Source organism: Marmota marmota, unplaced genomic scaffold, assembly GCF_001458135.2.
Source record: "Marmota marmota marmota unplaced genomic scaffold, marMar, whole genome shotgun sequence".
Classification (NCBI taxonomy): Eukaryota; Metazoa; Chordata; class Mammalia; order Rodentia; family Sciuridae; genus Marmota; species Marmota marmota.
Genome location: NW_025999869.1, coordinates 24,193,512 through 24,217,114, shown reverse-complemented (window position 1 = coordinate 24,217,114; position 23,603 = coordinate 24,193,512). Strand labels below are relative to the sequence as shown.

General features: G+C 49.6%; 1 protein-coding gene across 1 annotated transcript in view; it reads left to right on the top strand.

Moving 5' to 3' along the window:
- Positions 1–23,603, top strand: part of Fstl4 (follistatin like 4) — a 405,787-nt gene that overhangs the window by 336,994 nt on the left and 45,190 nt on the right. The window contains exon 7 of the mRNA XM_015492824.2: positions 15,351–15,517. Coding sequence (XP_015348310.1) covers positions 15,351–15,517 — 167 coding nt within the window. The remainder of the gene's footprint in view (positions 1–15,350; positions 15,518–23,603) is intronic.

Sequence of the window (23,603 nt, the reverse complement as noted above, 5' to 3'; positions counted from 1 at the left end):
ACTTCACTGGACATTGCAGGGAGCTCATTAAGCCGGTGTTGTTTTAGGGCAGCACGGGGCAGCTCTGTCTACTCTCTGGCTCATCTGTAGAACCACAAGAAGCCAAGAAATTCATTTTCAGCTCCCAAGGTCAAGACCCAGGAAACAGCAATTGGCAGCCATGTTGGGTTTGCATGCAGTGTGGTCTCGGAACCCCCCGTTGGCACACAAAGGTCCCCAAACCTGGATTCTACCATTCTGCGTGCTTAGAGCCATCTGGCCAGTGCTGGGAAGTCTCACAATGCCTTGTGAGGGATGAATAGGTGTGCTGCAGTTACAGATGGTAGGACCCTTGGGATCAGCAGCCCTAGGACCACCATACTGGACAGCCATGGTGTACTCATCCTTATAAAGGGCTCAGAAGCCCCACTGTGGACCAGAGTTCAGGAGACAACAAAACCAGGACTTGCGGGGCTGCTGCTAACTTCAGGGAGAATTTTTTATTTGGAATCAGTCAACAATGCCCCAGTGCATGGGTGGGAGATGGCATGTGAACTCTCAACCACTCACTACAGCAAAACAAGACTCCTGGGAGTGTGTCCCCTCTCAGTGCTGGGGCAGCATGCTCAGCCACCACCTGAGCTCAGCTGTTGCCTCACCACCTCCACTGTGTGGTCCCAATGTGTTCCCTTAGGGCTACCCCCAGGACTTGGAGTAGGGTTGGTGCCTTCTGCAGGGCCTAGAGACCCAGGGCTGCCCTGACTCATGTGCCCCATTTCCTACCACCTGCCCCAGTCCCAGCATCCCCAGCTCCCAGTGGCTCCCCTGCCCTCCTTTGCCCTCCTGAGCCTAGAAGCCTCGTTTTCCTCCTCCCCCTCACCTATAAAGCTCCTTTTCCTCGCATCTAGCTAATGTTTATTGGAGATAAACACTGGGGATCCACCTGAGTGCCGGGTCCCACATGAGGTGCTCAGAGGCAACAAGAAACCAGGTAGACAGTTCTGTCACCCTTGACCCTACCCTCTCCTACTGTTACCCCAGTATGCCCCATGAAGTGCCCCTGTCTGAGCCAGTGAAGCTCATGTGGGGTCCCCCTCATCTGATCTCCCCAGAGCCTAGCACAGGGCACCCTGATAAGGCTGTGTTCCCAGCCTGATAAGGCTGTGTTCCCAGCCCAAGAAGGCACAGGCAGTGGAAAGGTGAGGGGCTGAAACAGGAAATGGAACACTAGCCAGCTCACACTCATCCTCTTCCTGTCCCCGGGTGTTAGGGTGAATATCCAAGACATGGTCCTGGAGGCAGGAGGCCTGTGGAGAGGCTCTGGCCTGTGGCTCTGGGAGTGCAGGAGAGGCCAAGCCAAAAGGCTTGGGAAGGAGGTGACCAGAACCAGGAACTGTGGGGGAGGAGAGTGAGGGGACCAGAAAGGTCATGAAGGTGGGCCCCAGAAAGAGAAGCAGCTGGGGAGAAGCAATGAGGGATAAAGGCAAGCCATCGAGAGTGGACACAGGTTCCAAGAGCTCTGGCTGGCCAACTACAAATTCCAGAAATGTGGTGTCAAGTTCCAAGACAGTAACTCTGCTCTGAAAGCAAGAGCCAGTGGCCACCAGTGATTCCCACTGCTTTGCAAGGACACTGAGCTGTCCTGTGGGATGTCTCCATGGAGCTGAGGGCAGGTGGATGTCTCCATCAGCAGCTTCCCCAAGACCTCTGCAGGGGAGGGCTCAGGTGTGAAGAGGTCAGGAGACACTGGAAACAGCTGGTACTAAAACTTGAGACAAAGAAACAGCTGCAGACAACTGAGCCTTCCTCGGGGGACCAGTTTCTCAGAACACTTTCCTTTCTGGTGGGCCAGAGTAGGGAGCGAAAGGAGACTGAGGTGGGGCCTCCTGGCACAGATAGAGATATGGGTTAAGAAGGACATGGAGGCACTGCAGACAGCCAAACCAAGCAAGGTACCTGAGGGGTGAAGCTAGAGTTCTCTGGAGATGGAGCAGGAAGGCACACAGTGAGAGGCATGGGGATCTGCGTGATTGTTTATGTAGTGGGAGGTTATAAAGCAGCCTCAATCTCATCTCCCAGAGGGTGACCCCCAAATACTTGAGGCCCTTGAGCCTGAACCAGAGCCTATTTTCACAATGTGTAAAAGAGGAACAGCCTGAGCCCAGCACAGTTTCCACTACATATTCCCAAGGTGGGTGACTGTCTCTGGTGAAACCTGAACATGTCCCCTGAATGCACACAGGACACACAGACCTCCTGATGGGGGAGCCATTCATCAGCATGCTAACTTCTGCTCCGTCTGCCCCAGGGCCCAGGGACCCTAGCAGCATTCCTGTCCTGCATGAGAGTGTTCAATTCTAACAATAAAAGCATTCGGCACCACATCCACCAACAAAACACCCAAGACCAAGAGAAATCATTCTCCTGTATCCAGAAAGGATACACTGTATCAGGAACATTGGTGACAGCACTAGGCCCTGGGGGCTCTGCTGAATCAGAAATCCCACTGGGGTGTTGGTTCTGCCACTGTCACTCTCTGGGTCTCCATTTTCCTGTTCTCCATAGGGGGACAGTCCTGTCAATGGCATCAGAGCAGGATGGCCAGCCCTGTAAGGATCTTGGCAGCCTGCCTGTTGGGCAGTTCCTGCAGGCCCGTGGGTCCCTGGAAGGTGTGAGAGCACCTCCCTCACATTTGGACTGCAGACCAATTCTCCAAAACTCAATCCACCAAATGGAAAATATTGTCAAGCTATGGAAAATGATTTTTCAAACCTTTAGTTTCACTCCTACTTATGTATTGGTTGGAATGTCTGCATTTTTGTGAGTTTGTACCCTGTTCCACCCTTGCCCAGAGTCTCCTAAACAGGCACCTTCACTGGGTCCAGGCCAGTTGCTACATGGGCTTCACCCTCAGAGGCAGGGTAGCACAGGGCCAGGCAGAGATGCAAGTAAAGCCTGGAAGGTTCACAGTGATTTTCCTCCTACTGTGCGTTGAGCTGTCCCAGGCCTATTTGCATAATGCCGAGTTCCTCTGTGAGGTGGTGCCAACAAGGCAAGTGAGCCTGGGAAAGCCCAGAATGCATCTGGAGAATGGCCAAGGGTTTAGTTCAGTTCAAGCTAAGTGGGAGCGGTAGGAGATGAAGCTGGAAATAGGTGTTAGTGGACCTGAAATGCCATGCAGGGGAGCTGACTCCCCTCCAAGACAGGAAAGGGCAGCCACCCTGGGAGGAGATTCCCAGGAAGACACCACTGACTTCCAGCAAATAATGGAGTCATGACTGGGAGCAGCCGTGGAGGGGAGGAAAGGAAAGGGGCTGAGCTGTAATTGTGAAGATGGGGAGAAGTGGATGAGATTTGGCTCATTCATCCCTGTAATGGAGCGTTCGCTCAGCTAGCCAGAGCCTCTGCATGCGCCTCCTACGGCAGGCGCCATGTCGGTGCTGTGGAGAAGCAATTTGCTGTGGGTCAAGATGTGGAGATTTCCAAGCTGACAGATGGCGGAGGAGTCTTTGGAGAGAAAACGGGAGGCATTTTTCTTACCAAGACTTGTCCTTGGACAAAGCATACATTATAGGGTTCTCTCTGAAAGATAAGTTAAAGAAGGTACCCAAGACAAAGAGAGAGATGAATGTCCCAGACAGGGAAAAGAGATTTCTCACATCCCAGTATTTTAAAACTTACCTGCCACACATCTAGCCTGACACGAGGAAGGTTTCCAAAAAGGCAAAGGAAGCAGTTTCTATGTCATAACTAGACATAGATGGTCACACTCAGTCTTGCAGGCCTCCCCTCCCCAGTCAGCTGACTGCATGGAGACCCTGCCCGTCCAGGGGTAGCAGGTGGGCTTACCAGGCCGGGTGTCTGTAGGACAGAGTGATGACGGAGCCCCACTGGAAAGTTTGACCTTGCCTCATCCTCCCACCATCAGATCCATTTCCTCACATCTCCGTCCATACCCATTCTCCACACACCTTCTGTTACAAAGCTCCAAGTCTCTGCCCCATCAGAAGCCAGGCCTCCACTGATACCCAATGACCCCCTCAACTCCTCAGACACTTTTCTTCTAAAAGTCCCTTCCCTCTTTTGCATCATAAATTTCTCTCTCTCTAGCTGACCTTTCCCATTGGCTTGCAAACATAGCACCTTAACAAACAGACCAATCTCTCCTGGACCTTTCACCTATCATCGCATTTCTCTGCTCCCCTTCAAACAAAAGTCATCTAAAAAGCTCCTCCTCACCTCTTGCTCTCTTGGACCCATCCCCACAATGCCTTCATCCTCAGTGTTCCAATGACACATTAAGGGTCCCAGATGTCCTCCTTATTGCCAAACCCAAGGTCAATCTCAACATCCAGCTCTTCATCCCCCTGGAAACAGGTAACCACACCGTCCTGGTCCTCTCATCTCTAAAAGTAGGCAGGCTTCGGTCCTTACCCTCTACCCTCTCACACTCTCTAGGGATCTCATTTGACCTTGTGGTATTAAATCGCATTTATACATTGATGAATTTCAAAGTTGCCCCCCCTAGCCTGGATCACTAACCCCGCTGTGCCCCTCAGTCTGTCTGTTATAGCAAAATAGAACTCAGCGTTTGATCTAAAATACCATCTTTCTCTCCCTCAACCTTTCAACAAATAAAACCAACACCAGGGCAAAACCCCAGCATTCATTATTTAATTCATCCCCTTACCTCAATGTTCCCATCCCATCAATCAACAAATCTGTCAGCTCTCCCTCTGACATGTGTCCCAAATCAGTCTGCCCCTCAATACCTCTATGGCCATGTTCTGGGCCAAAGTCCAGGACACCTGGGTAGTAGCCTCCTTTCAGGTCTCTGTTTCCTCCATGGTCCCCACGGGTCCCCTCCACACTGCCACAAGCACTGTCATTCCTTCCTTTCTGACAGAGCCTCTGCCCCCACAGCCAGGGCTTCCCCAAGTCAGTCTTGACATAGTTGCTTTAAGAATGACCAAGCCAGGCTGGGGCTGGGGCTCAGAGGTAGAGTGCTCGCCTGGCATGCGTGAGGCACTGGATTCGATCCTCAGCACCACATAAAATAAAATAAAGTTATTGGGTCCACTTGGTTACTCTTTTTTTAAAATATTTATTTAAAAATAAATATTTAAAAAAAAAGTAACCAAGTGCCACAAATCCGGTTAATGAAATGTGAGCGGACATCAGATGGTGGCTTTGGGGAAAGGTTTCTTTGTTCTTAAAATACACACGTATCAGCTGTTTTGGGACCTGCACAGAAGGCCTAGACCACTACCTGTGGCTGCACAGAAACCCCATCGTCTGCTAAGGCAGCCCGCCAAGAATGTCAGAGCACAAAGGAGACCACCTGTGGGCTGGACAACATCCTGGGACCCTGGGATTAACCTGACCAGGAACATCCTCCAGGCCCTTCTCATTACATAGATAATAGGTTTTCCTTATTAATCAGCCCCATTTCTAGTCAGGGTTTTCTGATAACACAGCTCAAGATATCACAACTGAGGCACAGGTGGTCTTTAAAAGTGTAATTCAGAGCATTTTAACCTCCTGCCTAAATTCCTCGAACAGCTTCTCATAAAATGAAACCCAAATTCCTCCCCATACCTGTGGGGACCAAAGGCCCTGCTCCAGCCTCTTCTGACCACTGCGCCAAAGGATTTCCCTCTAACTCCATGCTGTCCCCTCCCGCTGGTGAGGGTAAGGCCCTGCCACATTCTAATCTTGTACCCCTCTGCCAAGGTCCAAACCAGGCCACAAGGGCCACAGTCCCTGCTGATGTTCTCTCCTAATAGCTGGGCACAATTGGGCTGCCTACCCTGTTACTAAATCCTCCAGGAGCAAAGCTACAGATTCATAGGTGGGCCCTAAAATCAGAACACCATGGAGCACCCCACAGCCAAAGTCCTCAGGGCCCAGGCTGAAAAGGGACTTAGAGGACATGGGCAAGGTCACACACACCTGTAATCCCAGCTATGCAGAAGGATCAAAAGTTCAAGGTCAGCCTGGGCAATTTAGTGAGACCCTGTCCCAAAATAAAGTTTTAAAAGGTGGGGGATGTAGCTCAGTGGAAGAGTACTCCTGGGTTCAATCCCCAGTACTGAATGAAAAGGGAGCGAGGATTGGCAAGAGCTGGGAGAGGCAGGCCCAGGAGCCCCTCATCAGGAATTCATCAGAGCCACGGCACGTTCAGGGAAATGGAATCAAAAACAAATGTAAACTGCTCTCCAAAATGGTCTGCTGATACCTGTTTACAAAACACAGCCATGATTTAGCATTCTCAGGAGACTGGATAATTAAACAGAAAACGAGTTATATTTATGCATGCTCTTTCAAGATCTGTTGACTTCTCTCCTTTTCATGCATGAAGCGTAGCAGTGGGGTGAGAGACATGGGGTGGGGGACTCCCTACCTGGTCTCCCTGCTCTTGAACCTGCTGCACACACCCAGCCCCAGGTAACTTAGGGAGAGTAGCCTGCGCAATAGAAACCTCTCTTCCTCTTCCTCATTTAGGGTTTTTAGCAACAAGAATGCCAAAGTTTACAAATTATCTTCAAACCTTATTCATTGAAGGGACCAAGAGACTGATTCTAATCTACATTTCACATTAAATGCCTTCAGGAGGTTAAAGGGCCTTCAACCAAGACAGAGATGGCACCTCAAGGTTGCATGGGGGTCCTGGATGTCCCCTCCCAGCTTGCCTGACCTCAGGAAAGTGTACCATGTTAGAGAAGAGGATGGAGCAGGATACAGGACTCATTCCTGACACTCGCTCTCCCCAACCCTTTATCCAAACTGTCTGTGAGCCCAACCCCATCTCCTTCTCTACATCCCCGGTCACCAGAGTCTCTTTCCTGGCCTCCTAGATGGTCTCCCGAATCATTTCCTCTCCCCCAACAGTGCCATTATCACCACAGCAGCCAGAGTGACCCTCTCGGCATGCAGATCAGATCACTGCGCTTTTGAAATTCTCCCATCACTTTCCATTGCTCTAAATAAAACCTTGGCTCTGCCTGCTCCACCTGGCCACTTCCTGCCCCTCTGACTGCATAATGTGCCACTTGCCTCTGCCTTGTTCCTAGTGCTCCAACCACATGGGTCTTTGTTAGTTCCTAGTGCACTCTACCCCCCCAGCACCCCACCACACACACACACACACACACACACACCCTGCCTCAGGGCATTTGCATGAGCCGGTTTTCTCTAAAATGCTTCTTCCACCCATATTTGGCCTGGCAGGAGTCTTGTCATCTTATGGATCTCTGCCTAAGTATTCTTAGTAAAACACTTGCCTAGCACCTCAATAGGCTTCCCCTGCTATTCTCTCCAGGCATCTTGTTCTTTCCATTAATAGTGCTTATTACACTGTGTAATTTGTTTGCAAATGCTCCCCCAGCCCAGCCTGAGAGACGCTCCCCCTTGGGCCAGGAGTGTGGGCTCTGCAGCAGCGGAAACAGGTGCGGGGTGTAGGAACACTTGACCTCCCTGTACAGAAAGCACTCCGGGAATTGGAGCAAAAGTTGGTTTTCTTCTGTCAGAAGATGCTCAGAGGCTTCCTGACCCGGATGACTTGGCCTCTCAGAGGTCCCTCCCACGTCTCACTGAACTTCTTTAGTGAAAATACATTAACTTGTATGTCTTTCCCTTCTGAGGGGGCGTATTAGGTAATTATAACACCAGCTGCTGTAGAAACCCTGAAATCTCAGTAGTGTAACACAGTGAAGGCTGATTTCTCGCCCTCATCAAGTCTGATGGGGTCGGGCAGCTCGACTTCAACAGTGACTAGGAGGCCACATTCTTAGCTCTCATTAAATGCGTGCCCACGTGGTCCCTGCAGAGGGGAGAAGAAAGTGTGTTAAGGACCACATTAGTTAGGGTTCTCCAGAAAAATGGAACCAATAGGAAATAGATCACACACACACACGCACACACACACACACACACTACGGGGGGTGGGGGGGAGAGAGAGAGAGAGAGAGATTGTAAGGAATTGGCTCACATGATGAGGTTGACAAATCCCAGGATCTACAGTTGTCAAGCTGGGGACCCGGGAGCAAAACCAGGACAGCTCATGGTGCAAGCCCCAGTCTGAAAGTCAGCAGCTTCAAGACCCAGAGAAGCCAGTGTTCCAGCTCACACAGGCAGAATGAGGCCGCTTAGACTCAACTTTTTGCTCTATTCAGGCTTTCAACTGGTTGAGTGAGGCCTATCCACTCAGGGAGGGTAATCTACCTCACTCAGTCTACAGATTCACATGTTTGTCTCATCCAGAAACACGTGTGCAGGCATCCTCAGAATCATGTTGGAACAAGTATCCAGACAAAAAGATACATAAAATTAACCCTCACAATGACACATGGGTATGTAGCCAGGCATTGTAGTCAGCCCCCATGGGCTGATCCAGTCACATGGTCCTGTCCTGTCCCCAAAAGATGCTGGAGAAGTCTCTCTCCCCCCACCCACTGACAGGTTGTCTGGGAAGTTCTAGATCCAACCTTAGAGATCTGGAGGGATTCATGCAACACTGCATAACTAGCAGAAGAGAACTTTTCATATCCTTTTCCCCTAAAGTCACCAAAGTAATAAGCAGTTAAGATAATTTTTTCCTTTGCAAATATCTTAAGCAGAGGTGCTTCCATCATCTTTGGTAATAGATTTGGTGGGTCATAGGACACATACAGACAAGCCCACTTGACAGAGGCCTCTCCAGGCGTGGGCACAGGTAGAGGAGGGGAGTTGGGACATGGCTCAGTGACAGCCACACACCTGCCGACCAGGAGGCCCCAGGCTTTCCACTTTGGTGCTGACCTCTTGCTCCTTCTGCTGCCTGCCCTCCATAGCGGGGCACCTGGGACAGTGATGTCCATGGATGCTGAGTTCATCTCCAACTGCCCACTGCTGGGCACACCATGGCATTTAGTCTTCCAAAAGCTACAATGACTTATTAGCCAGAGGAGGCAAAATGGAGCCACAGAGCTCAGGGAGATGCCCAGGTAACCCTGCCCCTGCACCAACCCCTCCGGTAAACAAGGAGAATACAACACCAGCCTGGGGCAACCCAAGAGCAAAATGCAAGTCTGCCTAGGCATGTGGAGAGGGCTCTACCGAGAGAGGGCAGCCAAGAGATCTTAACTAGGACAGGCCTGGCGTCTCTGTTTTCCCTCCCCATTTAACACTTGCCTTTCCAGGTTAGCTGGCACAGGGTCCACTTTGCTTGCCAGTATATTCCCACTGTATCCTGGCACATAGTAGGTGCTCAATAAATAATTGCTGAATGAGCACCAATCATTCACTCACCTAAAACTACTTATTAAGTCCCTCCTGTGAGCCAGGCATTATGTTAAGCATTGGGGATACAAATAAGTAAAACAGATCTGGTTGCTATCTTTTTGCCAGTAACAAAGATGTCTCCCATTTGGTCAGGAGACATTGGACACATACATTCTACCCCTACTCATCAATTTCACAGTGTGGCCCTGGTTACAGAAATGAGACGAGATCAATAGAGTTTGTTACACAGGTGCTACTCCTCCTTTGGTGGCTCCCAGATCTGTTGAGCACAACTTGTTAACTAAACTGTAATAAAGGTTGAAATAACAGCCAGAAACCTAAATCCAACATCAAAAGTAAATTACCCACAGATCTTCAGGTAATTAGCTAATAAGTTTATTGCCATCTCCAAAATGAAACCATCAAGAGGGACTATGGCAACAACAGAAAAAAAATTGAAACCGATTATGCATGAAGAAACAGGAAATGGTGGATGCAGACAAATGCCCTCTTGTGTGACTTTGGAGCAACTCATGCTTGTCCAAAGCCACCTGTGTGGGCTGGCGGCACCTTGGTGCTCAAAACGTGCGTGTTGAAATTACATGCGCTAAGATAACCCGTTCCCAGCCTTCCACCTGTGAAGTTGCAGAAGATATTTGAAAGGATCCCAAGTGGCGGTTCTCTGGTGCAGAGAACAGAGGAGGGAGAAGGCGCACAATCCTGATTTCAACCCTCAGCCTCACAAAGCAGCAAGAAAATCGAAAGCACACAACCCTGTCCCCAAACACCGCCCCCCAAGGAGAGCCTGAGCAGTTCCACTCCGTAAACACCAGTTGAAGTCCCACTGTCCCAACTTCACAGTGAGGCCCTGATCACATCACAGGGACAAGGCCAGATGAACAGAGTTTGTCACACAGGTGCCACACCTCCTTTGGTGGCTCTCAGGTCACATGAAGCATTTATTCCAGGGAAAGCCCTGCAGGAAGAAGCTGCAACTTTACACCAGCATCTCAGCACCTGGCCTGGGGGTCTCCCTGCAAATGGTGCTAATTCTCAAGCAGACCCCAAGCCTAGGTTTGCCCTTCAAGACTCTGTCAAAAATATTGACGTCCAGGCAGGTTGATTGAGCTTTTGACAGGGTCTTTTCACCAAGAGCATCATTTGAAAAATGGCAAATGTCCAGGTAGGAATGTGTTCCATTAGTGCATTTCTGACATAAGAAAACTAACACCAACTTGACAAGAATTTGAGAAATTTAATTTCTATTGCTACGAAGCACCAGAATCCTGTTTGAGTGGGTGCTGATGGGTTTATGAGTGTCTCATCGAGTTCAAGTCAGTGTGAGAAATAGCGCCTGAGATTAAGGGGAAGCTGTAATAGGAACTAAGACCCAATTCTCCAGCGGCTGAAATTGTATGGCCTTCCACTTTCAGGAAAGATGTTTGCTGGCCTGCTTATGGCAGACGCACTAGTTCCCTGCAGCCACCCAAGATTCTCTCCAAGCTCTAAGTGTGCAAGGAGGAAGTGAGGACTGGTGTCTGAAATACCTCATATCTGGAAAACCAAGGGTGACTACTCCTGTGGTGGGGGGGCGGCTAGCAAGAGGTCTTGGCCTCAGGCTCACTGTGTTGGTCAGTTGTCTGTTACTGTGACAGAATACTTGAGAAAGTCAACCTAGAGGAGGAAAGATTTATTTTAGCTCATGGTTTCAGAGGCTTCAGTCTATAGTCACTTGACCCTATCTCCTTAGGCCTGTGATGAAGCAGAACACCATGGTGAATGAGCACAGCAAAGGGAACTGCCCATCTCATGACGGCCAGAAAGCCAAAAGAAAGAGGAAGGGTCTAGGACATCTTGCAACCACATAATAATCACCACTACTGAGGGCCAGGGATACCTGCAGCCCCTTCTGCCCTCATAGATCTCTTATTATGGCGACTAAGACCACCCTCTTTGTTGATTTGGGGGTTTTCCCCCTAAGCTAGTTGAGCATTTCTACTATTTAGGCTTGAATCAGTCCTGACAAATTCTCTAGGGCTCTCTCTATAAGTATCCTTCACCCAATATCTGCCTGAGTATTTCCTTTTGCTAAGGCTTGGGTGTCTCAGAAACATCCCACAGGTCACCTTGCAGTGGGGCTAAAGGAATGAACAGCTTGGAATGGACAAGTGGAAGGTGAAGAGCAGTTATACTCTAATGTCCCAAAATGCAATGAGATGGGGACCCACTGGTACATAATGGTGGAAGGACTGCTCTGAACTCTACCTGCTGAGTCTGTGGGCCATAGGGAGGCACTGATGGCTTTTGAGCAGAGCGAAGGCATACCATGTTCTGCAAGAGGCAACAGGAGATTTATAGGCACCATGGGCAAATGGAGAAGCGGCCACATGGGAGAGGGATGGGCACCTGGGATGGAGAGGAGGGAGAGCTTTCAGGGGGTGACAGAAGGGAATTTTGGGCAACAATTCATGCCTCTGCTTGAGGTATCATTCTTATAACCCACAGACAAAGAGCAGAGGTAGGTGACACTTAGGTGCAGAATGGGCACCTACAGCACTGAAGGGGTCTGCAAGACATCCACTCAGAATCATCAGTTCAGAGGTGCAAAACCTAACCTCAGCATGGGTGGGCTCCAGAGCCCTCCAGCCCAATCTCTCATTGAGGCCCAAAGACAGGAAGGGACCTACCAGAGACCACTCAGCTCATCAATGCAGGAGGCCCGGATCCTGTCTCTGCTGGAACCTCAACCTTAATGCCCCCCTGGAAATCACCCCAGGAGCTCAGTTAGTCCTGGTCTTGCCCACTCATGGGGAAGTAGGGCCTGTGTCGGGAGGGCCTTGAACAGTAAATAATGGGAAGAGTGAATGGAGAAGGTTCAGTAGCCACAAATCTCTTCAGAATTTTAAAGGGAGCTAGGGAATATTGACACAAATTAAATCCAATAAAACATTCATTTAATTAAACTTTAAATGATCCAAATATTTGCTGTTTGGTTAATATTTGTGTAGCTGACAGGAGTGGAATTACGATGGTTCTGTCAGAACACGCGCATTCTAATTTTGCATGAGTTTTTCCTGCGCGAAGCGAATGTCTTTGTACATACAAATGATGGGGAATGCAATCAGGGAATGTGTGGCAACCAGCTACCCTCACGGGGGGACTCAAGGTACAGGGCAGGCTTCCAGCTCCCACTTGGATCTGTTTGCTTGTTTGTTTTTAACCCCATATTCCAGGCTCCTCCAGAATCTTTTCTAAAACTGTTTGAAAGATATGGTCTGGGGGCCACATGAAGGAGGGGATCGTACACTTCACATGGGTCCCAGAACCCTTGCCCACCCTCCACAAGAACTCCCAGCTACCCAGACCCTCTTCCATCTTGGAAGGCAGTTGTTCTCAGGCCTCAGGGTATCACAGAACCCCCTGGGACGCTCACCCCACCTGCTGAGAGTCTGTAGCAGCTACAGGCAGAGAGGCAGGACCCAAGTGATGGCAGGTGGTTTGGGAACCACACCTGAGAGGTAGGGCTCTAGGGCCCAAGGGAAACCCCGCCTCCTCCAAGGGCCCCTCTCTGTCCTCCCTGTTGGTCCTTCCCTTCTCCTGAGGGAGCTCAAGTACAGAGACAGTATAGGATCCTTTTGAAACTAACCTGACTTCTTCCCAAGCTCCACCTACCCCCTCCCCGGCTGGGTTCCTAGAGAAAGATGCAGCTAAACACTCCCTCCATTGGACAGCCTAGTCCCAGCTGACCACTTCAACAGTCCCTGTAAGAATGTTCTGTGTAAGAAAAATGCATCTCCATGTGTTCACCTCCCGGCTGCCCTCTTGGCTGGCTTCTGGGGGATCAGGGAAACAACTCAGCTGTCCTCTGCTGCCTCTGGTTTCTACTCAAAGACCTCCAGGTCACCCTGTCTGGGGACACTCAGGGCTAAGCTCGGCCCTGCTTATGCTGGTTTGAGCCAGCAGTCTAAAGCCAGGATGCTGCTCCCCACTCAAGCTGGGCCTCCCGTGGCCCCCACCCTGTCCCAGCTGCCACGAGTACCTCTTGAGGCTCAGGGCCCTGGTCTGGAGCCCAGTGTGGTCCTTGAGTGCAGAGGTCCAGAGAACCTCACCACCTAGTTAGTGGGCTCCCCGGAGCCCAAGGGGTTCTGGTTCACAGGTGGGTGGGAAATAAGCTATGGAGGGAGGGTGCAGCATCCTCCTAGAGCCCCCCCCCCCTTGAACCTCCTCCCTTACCCACCCATAGATCCCTTCTTATTTCCACAATCTTCTGGGACATGAGGAGCATTCCATACCCTTCCAGCTTCCAGAACAAAGCACCTGACCATCATCCAGTGAGAAATACCTCTCCACTCAAGAACTCTGGGTTCTCTTCCCCAGAGTCGGCAGCATCTGAACAATTTCAGCAAATTCTTTTTCTCCCCGTAAAAAAAAAAAAAAATTCTTTTTCTTCCCCCCGTATCTCCAAAGCCTGGGATTTGCTGCAGAGAGGCTGGTACCTTCTCTCTCTTGCCCTGAGCAATAAGCCTCATGATTCAGAGGTGGGAGGGCAGCAAGCAGGACATGATTTAGGAGGGAACTTGAAATGCATCACTGTAATGTTTGTGAAATATTACGCCAGCTGCATCTGCATCCATCACTGGGTGTTTATCTTTCTTCACGTGGCTCCTTCACCGGGAGTCACATTTTTTCCTGTGTGGGATCGCCCCCTCCCCACTGGCCTCTTGGTTCTTCAGCTCCTTTATTTCCATTTTCTCTGTCTTTTATCCAATAAGCATCGATGAAGCACCTAGTGGACCTCTTGCTCATCTTTGTGGACCCAGGGCTGGGCCACTAAACATTGGTGGATGAGGGAAGAAGGGCTTTGCTGCTCTAAATCTGACCTTGGGCACCTGCTTTGAGCTCACTATCCTGCAGTGCGGTGGACCTGAAGGCCTGCAGCTGCTCTCTCCTCCCCCACCCCACCCCACCCCCGCTCCCCCACACACTGGCAAGAGAGCTGAGCCCAGATGTGCTACCTGCAGTGGTTCTGCTGCCTGGTCACAGCTCACAAATGTCCCGCTGAGTTACAGAACTCAGCTCCTAACTCTGTGCTTTGTTCCAGGCTTTTTAGAGGACACACCTGTCACGATCGATCACCCATGTCCCAATAGAATAGTAAGAATAAACAGAGCTCTCGGCATTTTGGCCAGCATCCCAGAATATTCACAGACCCCCAAAACCAGTCTGTCTCCCTCAGCTCATGCCACCTCTGGTTGGTGCGCCAGTCCCCTGGAGTGGGCAGATTTGGAGGAAAAAGAAGGAGCCAGTCCTCTCAGTGGGCTGTGACTCTCCAGAAGCCTGATCTCATTTTTGCATTTGAACAGCCTGAGTTTGATTAATTTTTCATAAATTGTGAAAATTTTAAAAAGCAAATGATGGCAGGGAAATATTTTAGACCCTTCCCATTTGCCTGAGGAATGATCAATCTTAATGCCATTATCAAATGTGAAATAGCAAGAATTAATAATTTGGTCAGCCTGAAATACATTTCAAAAATTTAAAGGCCACAGTGCATGGTCACAGAACAAAAATCCAAATCCAAGTTTGGCAAATCCTCAGACAGAAACAGACCTTCAAAGGTCAGCCAGTTCATTCCCCAGACTTCAGACAGTGCAACCTTTAAATTGCTCTCAGATGGACGAGCTACCTGTCGGCTCACCCAGCAGACCTTGACTGCCCTTAGCAAGGCTCAGACTTCATTAGGCCAGGGGAGCTCTAAGCGATGCACCCCACAGCTGGCACCCTGGTCTCTGCAAGATGGCCGTGTGGTCCTGGCTGCTAGAATTATTGGATCCACTCACAAATCCATGGCCCAGATGGTTCCCCTGCACGTTGGCTGGTTCCTGACCTGTTTTGACTCACAGAGCCTTTTTGACATTAGACATGAGTCATGGCTGTTCTTCCAGCAAAAGTGCTCCTCTGTACATTTACTAAGCAGGTTATAAACCATTGTCAGGGGCCTTGCAGCCCCTCTGGGCCACTGCCCCTGGGGAAACCCATAGCCATTCACCTTGGGTTGAGATTCCACACTTTGGGCCTCTACCTAACCATCTTCTCCTTTCCCTTTGCAGAAGTGGTTCAGCTCAGCCTCGCCCCAGAGGACAGAGTCAGTGTGACTACAGTGACGGTGGGACTGAGCACAGTGCTGACCTGTGCTATCCGTGGAGACCTGAGGCCACCAATTGTCTGGAAGCGCAACGGGCTCACCCTAAACTTCTTGGACTTGGAAGACATCAATGTAAGCTGCCTGGCACTTCCACTGAGCTCAAGGGTACTTCCCAAGAAAGTCAGCTGTGTAGCACACCATGTAACCGTGGCAGGCCAGAGGGTTTCTGTTGAATATCCCACATCGGGTGACTTTCAGACCTATTGTCAGGCTAAAGGTGCCAGAAGAGCTAAGTCCCAGAGAGAATAGAATGAGTGGTGGCCATCAGACAGGCAGCCATGCCCAGGTTGAGAAAAGGGGGCACTGACTAGGAGAGGAACAGCAGGTAGGTCAGGAGGCCCCAGGAGCCTACATTAGCAAAGACCTGGAGGAAGCCCTAGAATGGGCTGTGGAGAGCAGTGGACTGTGTGGCCTTTCACATCCCTCAGGCAAATGGGCCATGAGCCAACAGAGAGCAAAATCAAGCAGGAGGCCCTGGAGCAGGAGACAGAAGGTGGCTGGGGGCTTTAGGGGGTGGCTCTAGGCCCAACAGCTTGGTAGGTGTAGACAGCTGGATGTGGGAAAAAGGGTTGTCCCTGTGGAGGGCAGAGGTAAGCCATGGAGCTGGGTTGGCTGGAGGGCAGGTGTCAGGTGAGGAGGTAGAGGGAAACCAGGCCAGGCCAGAGGGACCTTCTTTCTTGGGCAAGGAAATGAGGGTTGATGACTTGAGTGGTACTTTTTGGCATAAGAGAGCAGCTAAGACCACTCAGCTAACTTGGCCAACAGCAGATGCTATGGAACCAGGAAGCTGAGTTGGGGGTCCCAGCCTCACCCATATCGACTTTGTGACTTTGAGTAATTCCTTAACCTACTGATTTTTTGATGAATTAATCTATAAGAAAAGCAGCATTAGCAGTACCGCCCTTTCATTGGACTTGAAGAAGCGGAATAATTCAAGTGTATTTATTGGTCTAGATTTGGCACAAGGACGATGTGACTTCCCAGAAGTTCATGGGAAAGCACAGTGATGTCACCCATGTAGTGAGCTGCCAGGACAGCTGATGGGTGTCGGGTGAAAATAATAGGAATACAATTTTTAGGCAGAAGAGGGGCTGCACTGGTCTCCGGCTCAGAGGAGCACAGCTGGACCACAGTGAGATGCTTGTGGAGAGTCGTTGGTCCCTGCTAAAATCAGTGAGGAGGTGGGGTACGGACTTAGTCAGAGGGAGCCAACCTGAGCTGTGTGGCCCCATGAGCACAGAGAACCAAGGAGTATCCCAAAAGCAGTCTAATTTAGGTTCCTTAGATGAAACACCATCCAGTCATCAACCCTGCCCCATAATGGAGTGAACCTCCCAACCCTAGGGCCATGCGGCATCATGCAGAGACTATATTCAGCAACCTGCCAGCCACAAGGGATCAGCTAATCCCCATGTCCTTGAAGGTCTTTCCAATGCTGAAGTTACTATGTGGGGTCAGACATCCAGCATGAATTATTGCAGGTACCACCAAAGTTGGGCCTGAGACTCTCTAGACCCTGGAGATCATGAGGGAAGCCAATGGAAATAGATCACCCTTCTGTAAAGTCCCTCCTGGTCAGAGCTGGCCAGGGAGTACCTTTTCTCTGCCATTGCCACACTGGGCAGGGTTGTTTTCTGTGATTCCCCACCCATTGGACATGCAGCCATCTCTGGGCACGCTCAACCTAGTGGGTATTGGATAGACAGATGCTGAGTGGGCAGAGTCCTTTGTCTTCTAGGCCTGAGATAACTAGGGCTTATCTGAGACCTTAGCAAGAAAGGTCAGTGTCCTATTTGTAAGAGTGTGCATGTGTGTGTGTGCGTATGTGTGTCTGAGTGTGTGTGCACATTGGGGTGCATGAGTTTGAGTATGCAGAATCTCTAGGTGGGGTGCAGCTTTTAAATGCATTTGGCCAGTAGTAATTGATTCAGTACTAGGACAGGGCCACCTGTGACTGTCAGAGTGTCCGTGTGCAATACTTGGTGCTCTATTTAAAGGCATCAGAAATAAAGGCTGAGGCAAAACTCCTCTTAATGTACTTGCCACAGTTAATTAAATTACTTTGAGTGTTTTTCCCCTCCCTCCAACTTGCCTCCAGCACCGACTCAATTGCATTTCTACTTTTCACAATAAGGTTAGCAATTTGGATAATCGTGGGTACAACCAAAGATTAATGGCCCCTCATTACCTCCCAGGAAACGCTGCTCATGGTTGAGTCAGTAGCCTGCAAATACGCAGGAGCCCTGCACTTCTCAGGAATACCCACGTGAGGGTACAGGGCAGTACCTGCCCCGCAGGACTCCTCCTCTGACACATGCAGACCATAAAACACACGCACCACGCACCTCCTCCTGCCTCAAGGAGAGAGGCAGTGCAGCCTGCTATGGAAGGGCACAGGCTCTGGGGTCAAAGGAACCTGGGTTTAAATCTCAGCTCTGCCACTTTCTAGTTAAGTAACTTAGCAAGATCTCTTGACCTGTCTTATCTTGATTCCCTCATCTGTGAAATGGGGAGAGATAGCTGCGCCTGACTTACAGGATTATAGTGAGGATAAAGTGAGAAGATACATGTAGAGTTTTTAGTATGTAATATTCCATAAACACTATATCACTCTCATTATTACTATTATTACCTCATTAATACTGTTGCTGCTGCTGCTACTGCTGCTGCTGCAAAACAACATTTGCAACACCTTGTAGCCCGAGTCCCCATTAAGCAGCCAGCAGCAACCAAGGAAGCTCCCAGTCAGGCAGATGTGGCCCTTGGTGAAGCCCAGGGATGACAGCAATACCATCTGTTAACCTTGATCCATCCAGGGAGAGAGACCAGCCACCTCCAGCAAACCCAGAGCAAATCTGGGGCAGCTGCTGGACTTCTCTGAGCCTCTGAAGAAATGGAGGTCATGGTGTCTCCTGGCTTGGGGAGTCTCAGACTGAGTATGCACGGGAAGCACCCAGCTCAGTGCCTGGAGCCCAGAAGGTATTCATCAGTGGCAGCCCCACTTGGGCCAGTGAAAGAAGTAGCCCTAGGAAGAAATCAGGCTGAAGAGAGCTAGATCCAGGGTCCTCAAGAATCATGGGGTATTTCTGAAGCAAGAATTAATCAAGGAAGCCAGGCACAGTGGCCCACAACTATAATCCCAGCAGCTTGTGAGCCTGAGACAGAAAGATCACAAGTTCAAGGCCAGCCTCAGCAACTTAAAGAGTTCCTAAGCAACTTAGGGAAACCCTATCTTAAAATAAAAAATTAAAAAGGCTGGGAATGTGGCTCAGTGGTTAAGAGTCCCTGGGTTCTATCCCAGGTACAAAAAAAAATTAATCAGGGGCAAACAGCCCAGGAGGGCACCCCTGGTGGAGCAGAGATTCCAGGATTGATGGGACTCCTAGAGTCCATTAGCCTGTGGTGTCTCCCAGAAGAGATGAAGTACAATCACCCACGCTGTAATTACTGAGTGCCACACAAACACAGCTTCGAACAGGGGAAGCAGATCAGCCTTCAAAACCCGAGGCAGAGAGATTAGAGAGCACAAAGAGGTGTGGGCCTCCTTTCTTTGTCATTTGTATGAGACATCTTGATTGGCAACAAAATATTAATCACTTTTTCACGACTCCTTTAATGAGACGCTTTCATGGGCAACAAAATATTAATTTGTCTTGTCTTATCTGTTAAGAATTCTGGTAATGAATTCAGTCACAGAGCTATTACAGAATGCCATCCTAATGACACATGTAATTAAACTTTTCTGACTTGCAAACATCAAAGATGCCTTGAGCATCAGAATAATATTTGATCAGAAAGTAAATGGACCCCTCTAGCCCAAAGCAAGCAAGAGCACTCTGCTCACATTCTGCAGTGAGCCACATTGGTATCAGAAGCACTTAGGAGTCACCTGATCCTGTGCATGCCTGTCCAGATGGTGAAGACTGGGAGACATTCTTTGGACTGATTCACTTCCTAAATGCTGCAGGACCACAGAGCCAAAACACTGTCCCCAGCCTCCAGTGGAACCAGACTTCCATGAATCCCTGTTCTAAGAGTGGTAAAAGGGGCTGTTTTAGCTGGGGCCTCAGAACATGAAAGGCCTAAGTGTTCACATAAAGAGTCGTGGTTGCCAGACACAATGCCTGTAATCCCAGAGGCTTGGGAGGCCAAGTCAGGAGGATCACAAGTTCGAGGACAGCCTGGGCAACTTAGCAAAACCCTGTCTCAAAATTTAAAAAAATCAAAAGAGTTGGGGAGTGGGGGGGGGTAACTTAATGGTAAACCACCCCTGGATTCAATTCTTAGTACCACCCAAAAAAAAAAAAAAAGTGGGGGAAGGGTCTTTGTTGTTTGCCTGTGGCCAAAGGGAGCCACAGATTCTTGATCAGAAAATGACATGGTCAAATGTGGGGGCTACAGGTGTACCAAACTTCTTCCAGCATAAGATTAAATACTATAGGAAAGGCAGCAGAATACAACAGACACTAGTATGGCAATATGTAAATCAATGGATGTGTAACTGATGTGATTCTGCAATCTGTATATGGGGTAAAAATGGGAGTTCATAACCCACTTGAATCAAAGTGTGAAATATGATATGTCAAGAACTATGTAATGTTTTGAATAACCAACAATAAAAAATTTAAAAAAAAAAAAGATTAAATACTGCCTCCAAGAAGGATTCTGAATAATGTGGGACTCAGATCTGAGGGGAGCCCTGCTGGTGCTCTTGGGTCATCCTTTTCTAACTTCCCCCAAGGCACCCAGGAGTGGAGCAGTGCCCAGGGTTCCCACAGGTAGTCAAGTCTCAGGTCACAGTGTCTTTGCCTTCTTAAGATTGTGGGAAGTCCAGCCTGGATCTGGTGTGCTTTGCCAGGATGCCCGAGCCACCGTGTGGCAGGAGGCTTTCACTTCACCCTGCCCAGCTTGCAGGAGAGAAACCAAAACCAGCACACAGCCTTAGGGACTCACAGAGCAAAGCTCCGAAAGACGGGCGCTCCCAGCAGAGGCAGCGGCCCAGGCCAGCGAGCTGCAGCCTCTCACAATGGCTCTCAGGATTATGACACTTCCTTCTGTTTGCTTGATGAGAAATCAATAGTTTCTGCTCACGTGGCTTGTTTCCCAGAGCTGACAAAGTGCAGTCTATAATTGTTTACTTCCTAGCCAACTGTTGGCTTCTTTATTGAAGCAGCTGGACATGCTTCCACTTGCTTGTGCCCCCCACCAAACCTCAGTCCTCAAGGAATCAAGGCCGCTGTCCCCCCTCTCCCCAGGACCTAAGCCAGAATGACCAGCAGCAGCACCCCGAGCTCTGCTTATCCTGAGCTTGGGCCAGGCTGCCCTGCAGGAGTGTGTCTGACAAAGCAAGAGGCCTCAGTCCTCAACCCCAGTCATGGAGCCCCCACAAGCCCTCTGTCTGTGGGCACCAGAAGCCAGTGGCCCTGTTGCATTGGCCTGCAGGCCTTTCTCTACTCAAATGTCACAGCCCTATGTCGGGGAGAGACATTTACTGCCCATGACAGGCCCGTGACAGGGAGCTTATCCTCAGGGAGATTCTCTGGACACACACCTATCTTGGGAAACTGGAAGCTGCCTCCTATTGTAGGTATCCAATCAGAAATGGGACCTGCATTGTACTTTCCCAACCCTGAGGTTCCACAGATCTGTGGTAAGGAAGGCCCTGTGGGCCCTGTGGGACATCCCAAGCGTGCATCCCACTTTCTCACCTGGACCAGAGAGCAGAACAATAAATACCTCACTCTTCCCCTACCTGCCTCATCTTCTGCAAGCTCAGAGTCAGGTTTTGTGGCTTCTCCTCCTACCTGGTCCCAGAGTGCCAGGTTCTGCTCTGGTCAGTTCCCAGCATCACTTCATCCCTGACCACAAATCCACAAGGCACGCAGGGTTGAGAAACTCAGAAGAGTGGATGAGTTGGCCCAGAAGTCTGTAGCCAGCCTACTCACCCCACAGGTGCTATCTGGGTTCCTTGCTCAAGGCTAGCAACACCTAGCGCCCAGACTTACCATGTCTTTACACTGAGGCTGCCTCCGCCTGCTTCCTGCAAAAGTACTGCAGTGCCCAGGCCCATGCCACATGCATCCTCTCAGATGTGGGGTGTGTGGCATTGGGCTCTGGCCTTTGGTCCCACTAAGCAGCACACCTTAAGACCAACACGTGGAATTGTTTGGCCAAGATATTCTCAGGGAGAGGAAACATTTTTCTATAGTATTCTTTATTTAGGGAGGGAAAAAAAGACCTACCACACACTCAGAATATTTCAAATAACTTGAAAGAGCCACTCTGTTTTGTGTGTGTGCCTGTGTGTGTGTGTGTGTTTGTGTGTGTGTTTCCTTCACTGAATCTCGTTGTTTGGGGCTTTCAAACATCAGCAGGCAGAGCACAGTGATAAAAGCAGAAGCACAAAGCCCATTAAGAGAAAGTATCTGTGGCATTGTTTGAAGGGTGTGTTAAAAGGTTCACTTTTCCCCTTGCCTAAATAGTGTAAGAGTGAGAACAAATGATTCTAAGGAAACATATGCTTTCCGCAAGTGCTTCTTTGGAAGTGAGTTATTAAAAAGACCAAAAGAAAATGATTTAGGAGCTCATGACTCATTTAATTTTTATTGTCTTTATATGAACCAGTCATGAATCCACTGTAAAAAGATGAGAGGCGTTTGATTAGCATGGAGAGCTGTTTGCAACTCGATAGACGGTGGTTGTAGGTTCTGCATTAAAATTGTCTCATTAAACGCCTGGGTACATTTTGTTTTAAAATCTTAGAAAACACTATGCTTGGAGCTCTTACAGGCCGTGACCATTTCTCTCCACTTGTTTTGAAGACCTGGTTGCATCTAAACCTCCAGTCCTTCTGAGCTTCAGACGAGTTCAAACCAATAGGAGTGTTGTTCATTGTGATCCAGGGGATGGGATCCCAGGTCTGGGGTATACAGGCCTGTGGAACATGGAGGAACAACTCTGCCCCAGGGGACCTCCTCTGGCTTTTGCTTTCTGGATGGCTTCCTCAAGGTCATCTCTTTCCATCTTAGTACTACCTTCAGGACCTGTGTTCAGTGATGACTTCTGGCCCTATGTGTAAGGTGCAGGTTCCTCTGGAAGGTTCTGATTCAGATTTTAGACCCTACATGCACAACCTGAGCCTCTCTGCCTCCTTCCAGAGGCCCAGCTAGTGGAGGAGGCCGATCAGCACCTATCTTACTCCTCAGAATTGGATCCTACCTCTCCAAGGGGCCCTCTCCCTACTAAGGAAAAGAGCCTGCAGCCCCTGAGCCAAGCCGAGCCACACCCCCTGCCCAGTGCCTCCTTCCCTGCCTCCTGTGCTGCAATCGTCATCCTTATGCAGCCGCTTTGCACATTTGCCTAAGTGGATCCTTAGCCAAAGAGAAGTTCTTTGAAGTGGCATATTTTCAGAGTTGACGGAGAGTACCAAATATCCCCAAAAAAAGGTTGCACAAATTTATACCCCTTCTAGCAGTGTAGAAGATTTTAAACAACAGGTCAGGAGAAAATTCCTGATTGAAAGGCTTCTTGGTCCCTCAAATAAGCCATAGAAGGAAATTCAATCAAAACCTCACTGAAATGTTTCAAAGGCAGTCAAGAGTTGGCTGTCAGTCATGTGTGTGGTCCAGGTGGGAGCCGAGAGCTGGTACCCTCATAAGCCCTTCTGGCCTGAGAACTCATGATCCAGGCTTCCCTGGGAGGAGGGATGTAGGTGGAAGCAACAGGTTCAAGGGGGTCCAGAACTTGAGTTGACGGCTGCCATGCAGCCTGGTGCCTGGCACTAGGCCACTGGCCAAGAATCCAAAAGCTATACAGGAATTCAAGCCTGCACTTCATCAGAGGGCCCCAATTGCTGCTACCTATACCTCTTGACACTCTGGAGTCCTAACCAGACAAAAGGTCTCTGATCTCTGATCTCTGAGACTGAACGAGCTGAGTGCCCAAAACAACATCTTGGTATGAGCCTTCAATTGCAAGGGTCTGGGCACCTGTGTGCACCTGGATGCACAGGGATGTCCCTACATGTGGAATTTCAGCACCCAAAATTGGAGAGTTTCCATTGACCTCTCAGTGTCAATGACTTGCTAGAAGGACCCATAGAACTAACTCACTGAAACTTGTTATCTTCACTGTTAACCATTTATTATGGAGAAAGAAA